Raw genomic sequence first — 5,873 nt, 5'->3', positions numbered from 1 at the left:
GGATATGTTCAGCGCAATCCTTTGTGATGGACACTAACCAAATGTAGTGCAGTGCAAAAGAAGAGAAAAGAAAACATCATTCTACGCTAAACAAGTTGAGAAAGTTTACATTCATCATCCATCCGTCAATGGAAGAGTTTATCTCTTTCCTCTACCATAGATTGTTTTATCAACCTGTTTTGTTATCCAAAAAAATGTCCAAGATAACATAGATTATATTGGTGGTGAATAGCACATTTTATTGGAGTTGAACATTGTGTGAAGTCATCACCATAACATTTTTTTTAAAGCCAAGTTATAGTACCTTTAAGAAAAATAAATATTTATATTTTTTTATTTAACTATTTTGTATATCGTATGTATTAGCAACTAGTATAATATGTACCCATAAAGCGCTTACTCACTATGGACGTGGGCCACGTAAAATTTTGTGTGTGTTCTCTATTTCATAATTTGCACATTATTCAATCATCATACAATCACACAATAACTTTCACAATAGGCAGATGTTAACCTAGCAGTTCGCATTGCATACATACTACAAATTTATTATAATAATAAATAAATAAAGAAAGAGAAGCTGCAAGTAAATCAAGGCAAATTTTTGTGGTTGTGCTGTTGAGAATGTTACACAGGAGCGGCAGCATGCCTTATTATTACTGATAATCCCCCCCTCTTTACTGTAGCATTTGAGTATCTATTATACCCTCATTTATCTGCATACATTCAGTAAGATGGTGGAATTAGGGTTCAGGCAACAACGGCCTAAGCAATGTGAGGAATAAGGCGGACAGGAAGCCCTTTGGCTGGTATGGGCATTGGATTCACAATGATCTTCTCATTAGGAAGCAACTTCTCCCAGTTGAACCTCTTCACAACATTATGCATGAAAACCAGAATTTCCAAGCGTGCATACTCTTTTCCAGGACACATCCTAGGCCCTCCTCCAAATGGTACATAACTATAAGGTAGTGGTCCATTCCCTTCAAATCTTGAGGGGTCAAACTTTTCTGGTTCTGGGAAGTATTCTGGGTTCCTATGTGTTGAATTTGCACTCCAATATAACTGCAAATTTAAGAAAAATTTAACATATTCAGTTATTATAAATATAGATATCCAAATTTTGTTAAGACCTAAAAGAATAATGTTAGGGACTCTTGACATTTTCCACAACCAGTAACATGACATGTTATTATTTAAGCAAAATCACTTTCACTTAAGTTCATTATTAAACCATTTTTTTATGCACTAATCACATCATTCCATTACCGTCTTGAAAAAATGATATGTTCATAGATCTATTATTTAATTTTTTAAATACATATATGCCAAGTTACATAAACACATGCATATGCATACTGTAAAAAAATTGCATATACATACTAACCTTCCAACCCTTTGGAATAGAGAAACCAGCGAAGACAAAGTCATTAATGGCCTCCCTAAAAGCACCCTGAAGAGGTGGGGCAAGTCTCATCACTTCACATGCCACATTCCATGAATACTTCATCTTCTGAATGTCATCCCAGTTAAGTAACTCCCCTGGTTTTTTTGACTTCGCAATCTCCATTTGCTCTATTTAATATAAAAACGTTAATACATATTCCTAACAATGATTAACAATTTAAACATTCAATTACTTTTTATTTTTAATTTATTAGAAAACCATCCATAAAGGTAGGAAAAATATCATTTTCTTTGAATTATAGTTCACTCGTGAGAAATTGTTAAAATTGAATGGGAGCCTCCGTGGTTGTACTACTAACAAAGTCCACTAGAAATTTTGGTGGTTAATTGCGTTCGTGATCATGTACGGAATCCACAAGAAATTTTCATCAATCAACTCTAACATATGACATACTATGATTGATGAAGATAGAAAATTTATATTCCTAAGTATATGATCCGACACACAACATCCATTAAATTTATTTTCAAATATGGGATCCAACGAAGAACCTACTTCAGCAACAAAACTATGTAGCACGTACACTGTTAAACTGTAAACCTTTTTACAAACAAAACAATTTATAGTCTCCGCCCCTTTCTTTGTTTTTTCCTATCAATAATATTATATTACTTACTTTTTAGAATATTAAGATTAATGACCTAATAAATTTCACAATGGTCAAGGTAATAAGGTAAAAAGTTGTGATTTGTATGTAATAAAAGTAATATTAATAGTAACTTTATGTGAAAATAATCATCTCAATGAATTATAACGAAAAAAAAAATTAATGAAATTTGTTTTGTCTATAGCATTGTTATAGATTTCTAAAATTTGTTAAAAATTTTATGAAACTAGATGAAAAATCTTGTGTAAAGACTCTTAAAAATTCTAAAATTATGGGAAAATAATCATCTCAATTCGCTTTGTTTGTTTCGATGAAAAATCTTGTGTAAAGATTGTTTTTCGTATTTTTCAGTGTTTGCTAACATTAGAAAAAATGAGTCAAATGAATGCTATCTTTAACCAACATAAAAAATATGATTTATTTTCAGAAATTGTTTTCTACTATTTTTTTTTTAAAAAAACAACTCTATCTTATGGCAAATTAAATAAGGAAAGTTAAGAAATTATTTTTCAACTCATTTAAAGTTGTTACCAAACATAAGAAAATAAAATAATTTTATAAAAAGTATTTTTTAGAAAAATGACTAATTGTATAAAAAAAACCGTCATTGAAACAAACTGAACTTAAAATAAATAAATAAATAAAGATCATGCGAATTAGAAAGAAAAGTGAGTGAAAGTTCACCTTTTAGGACCTCATCGTAGATTTCGGGAAGCTCGGCAAGATACTTGACAACAAAAGTAACAGCAGCACTTGCTGTGTCATGGCCACCAATTAGCAAACCAAGAATCTTGTCAGCTATGTCCATCTCAGCCATGAACTGTCCATTCTCATCGGAGGCGAGCAACATATGTGACAATATATCCTGTGTGGGAGATGCTTTGTTCTCAGCCAAATCAATCTTCCTCTGCTTAATGATAGCCCTCAACTCCTTCTTTATCACCTTTGAAGCCTTAATGGCACGGTTAAAGGGCGTCCCTGGCAAATCTATGGGAATAGAAAGGATCCCAGAAGCCAAAACAGCGAAAGGATCAGCAAACTTGGCAACATGCTCTGGATCTTCAATGCTCAAGAACAGCCTACAGGCCAACCAAAAGGTGTAATTCTTGGCAAGTGGAAACACAGTCACTTCTTTCTTCCCTTCCCAACCAGCCTCAAAGTGTCTTTGTGCAATAGTGTCCATGATGCCTATATATCTTTGCAAGGCCTCTGGCTTCATGATTTTTGGCAACATCTTCCTCATCTTCTTAGATTCTTCATTGGAAGATGTTTGTAGAGAGGAGGGAAAGATTTTGTTCACAGAACTTGGCCACCAAGCTGTGACAAGTTTGTTTTCATTGGAATATAAGAACTTGTTTCCGGCTGTATTACACATAACAGCCACTGGCTCTCCAAAGATCGAAGTCTTGAAGACTTCGGAAGAGAATTTAGCCATTCTATCATAGAAGAACTTTTCTGGGTGACCCTTTCTCCCAGTGGAGAGATACTCAAGGCTCTCACCAATGTAAGGTAAGCCCATATTCCCCCTTGGAAGATTTGGATATGAAGCATAGGATTTGTGGTAGAGAAGGAATACAACAGAGAGAGAAACAATGAAAGCAAAGAGGATGACACCACTAAGGAAGAAAAGCTCCATAGCTGATGAAGCTAGTTTGTGTTTAGGCTATAGCTTTTAGTGGTACGCTTTTGCAAATGCAACATGAGGGTTTATATAGGAAAAATAGTATGTCCACTATTGACTACGAATACAAATACAATCCGTAATAACGCATTTCCTGGAACGTGATTATTGTACGTATTATTTTCACAATTATGCAGTCAACTTTGGTGTGAGCTACATTATTCTGTACTGTGTATTTTTCTTAATGCATTGATATCATAAATAACTAAGACAGAACGTCGTATATAAAAACAATGGATTATTGAAAAACGAAATGATACCATCCTCACACAAGTGAACCTTTGACCTACATGAATTAATTAATTAATAAGAGGAAATATGAGCAAAAGTGGAAGAAAAAGGCCGGCCCTACTTTGAAAGTGCTACTTTCCAACAAAATCAACCATGAAAGCAACCAAGAAATGGAATTTCTTCCGCATGAAATTGTTGAATTTGGAATAAGTAATGTATAGTAAATAACGGTCTACGTTTGCAACTAACGTAAGATTTGGTCAATATGTTTTAAAGTCCGGTTGATGTATACTTATAGAGCATATCTTAATCATCTATTTGGAAAAAGTTTTTATGAATTAAAAAAAAAAAAAAAGTCAAAACAATTAATTATATATATATTTTTTTTTATAAAAACTTTTTAAAAATAATTTATTAATATATACCTCAAACACACCTCAGTAAAACTCTATATTCTATATATTTTTTTTTATAAAATTTGGTCAGGCATGCAGAAGCAATAAATGCACTGACATTGATGTATTTGGCAAATTGGTAGGGAACAAGAAGAATAAAAAAAAAAAAAAAAATAGCTAAAATTGTTTGCTAAGAAATTTAATGTGCACCCAGCCAAAAATGCTCTTACGTACTGCCACTCTAGTTTCAAGGATTCTAATTTCTAACACATGAATGCCAGCCTAAAGATTTTCATGTTGGGCAATCTCTATTTTTATGCAAACTATATATTGAGATTTGCGAATTCATGCATATAATATTTGTTAAAGTTATCTATAACGTCCTTTCGATGTATTTGATTCCATTTATATGTAATAGAAGCAGTGATCTACACTGCATAAGCTACGCCTTAATAATCAATTTTAGAATTATTGCATCTCCTCTCCGTGGTGATTCTGTAACTCAGCACCTCGGTATTGAAAAGTTTGTATGAATCTTAGTGTCCGTTTGGGTAGCTTATTTTTTGTCAGTTCAGCTTATTTTTGTTACTATTTATATACCTCACTGTACTTTTTAGTACTATTCATGAGTCTCACTGTACTATTTCAACTAAATTTTACATTTATCTATAGCACTTTCAGCAAAAAAATTTCAGTTCTAACAAAATAAACAAATTTCAAACAGACCCTTAGTCCGGTTGATTTATTCAAGAAGATAATTTATTTAATCCATTATATTATAATAGTTAAGGATGGAGCAGGATTCAACCTTAGGGGGCCGAAGTTCTTTGTTCAAAAATTTTAAAAACTTGGAATACCAATACTAGAGGTTGAAAAAGTTGCATTATTAGCATTAATTTATTAATTATTATTTGTATTTTTTCTTTTGAAAAAAAATTTTAATAATAGGATTTTATAATCAAGAGTTTTGCAAATCAATTTGCATGTTTTAATATTTTTAAGGTCTAACTAATGTGTAGATAAAACGATCAATATTTTTTTATCTTTTTTGCTAGGATTTGTAATTGATTTGTTGTTATTGTTTTTACTTAGGCTGGATTTATGATTTGTCCCAAAAAAATTTTATTATCTGGATATGTGCATTTTTTTTTTATAGATTTTTCTTGTTATCTTTTTGTTAGATTTTTTGGATCAGTTTGTAAATTTTTGGGGGCCAAGTATATAAATTTTTTTTTGTTAATATACATACTAGTATATTTTTTTCAAAGGTTTGGGGGGGGGGGGCGGCATGACCCTCTCATCCCTTAAGTAGTTCCGTCCCTGATAATGGTTTCCTTAATATTGAAACTTGAACTGTAGATATTGGGATTGGAAATGAAATGAATGATATAATCCAAGGGACATTAAGAAAGATGAGACAACGTTTGTTTTGACAGAATACTTTTTTTTTTTTTTTTTTTTTGAGAAGATTGACAGAATACGTTGTTGTTG

General features: G+C 32.0%; 1 protein-coding gene across 1 annotated transcript; it reads right to left on the bottom strand.

Moving 5' to 3' along the window:
• Positions 1–496: 496 nt before the first annotated feature.
• Positions 497–3,770, bottom strand: LOC142637476 (beta-amyrin 28-monooxygenase-like). The gene is made up of 3 exons (XM_075811754.1): positions 2,760–3,770; positions 1,388–1,575; positions 497–1,065 (listed from the first exon to the last, which is right to left on the bottom strand). The coding sequence occupies exons 1-3, from the start codon at positions 3,709–3,711 to the stop codon at positions 766–768; spliced, it is 1,440 nt and encodes a 479-aa protein (XP_075667869.1). The 5' UTR covers positions 3,712–3,770; the 3' UTR covers positions 497–765.
• Positions 3,771–5,873: the final 2,103 nt, after the last annotated feature.

The sequence above is a fragment of the Castanea sativa genome, chromosome 5 (genome assembly GCF_040712315.1).
Source record: "Castanea sativa cultivar Marrone di Chiusa Pesio chromosome 5, ASM4071231v1".
Taxonomy (NCBI): domain Eukaryota; kingdom Viridiplantae; phylum Streptophyta; class Magnoliopsida; order Fagales; family Fagaceae; genus Castanea; species Castanea sativa.
The sequence above is the reverse complement of the archived record's forward strand: the minus strand, read 5'-3'. Positions and strand labels throughout refer to the sequence as shown.

Bases quoted from the DNA above. Each gene is read 5' to 3' on its own strand.
- LOC142637476 (XM_075811754.1), bottom strand. From the start codon at position 3,711: ATGGAGCTTTTCTTCCTTAGTGGTGTCATCCTCTTTGCTTTCATTGTT. The intron at 1,576-2,759 runs GTGAACTTTCAC...TATATTAAATAG, and splicing joins CTACGATGAGGTCCTAAAAG to AGCAAATGGAGATTGCGAAG. The intron at 1,066-1,387 runs GTTAGTATGTAT...TTAAATTTGCAG, and splicing joins CTATTCCAAAGGGTTGGAAG to TTATATTGGAGTGCAAATTC.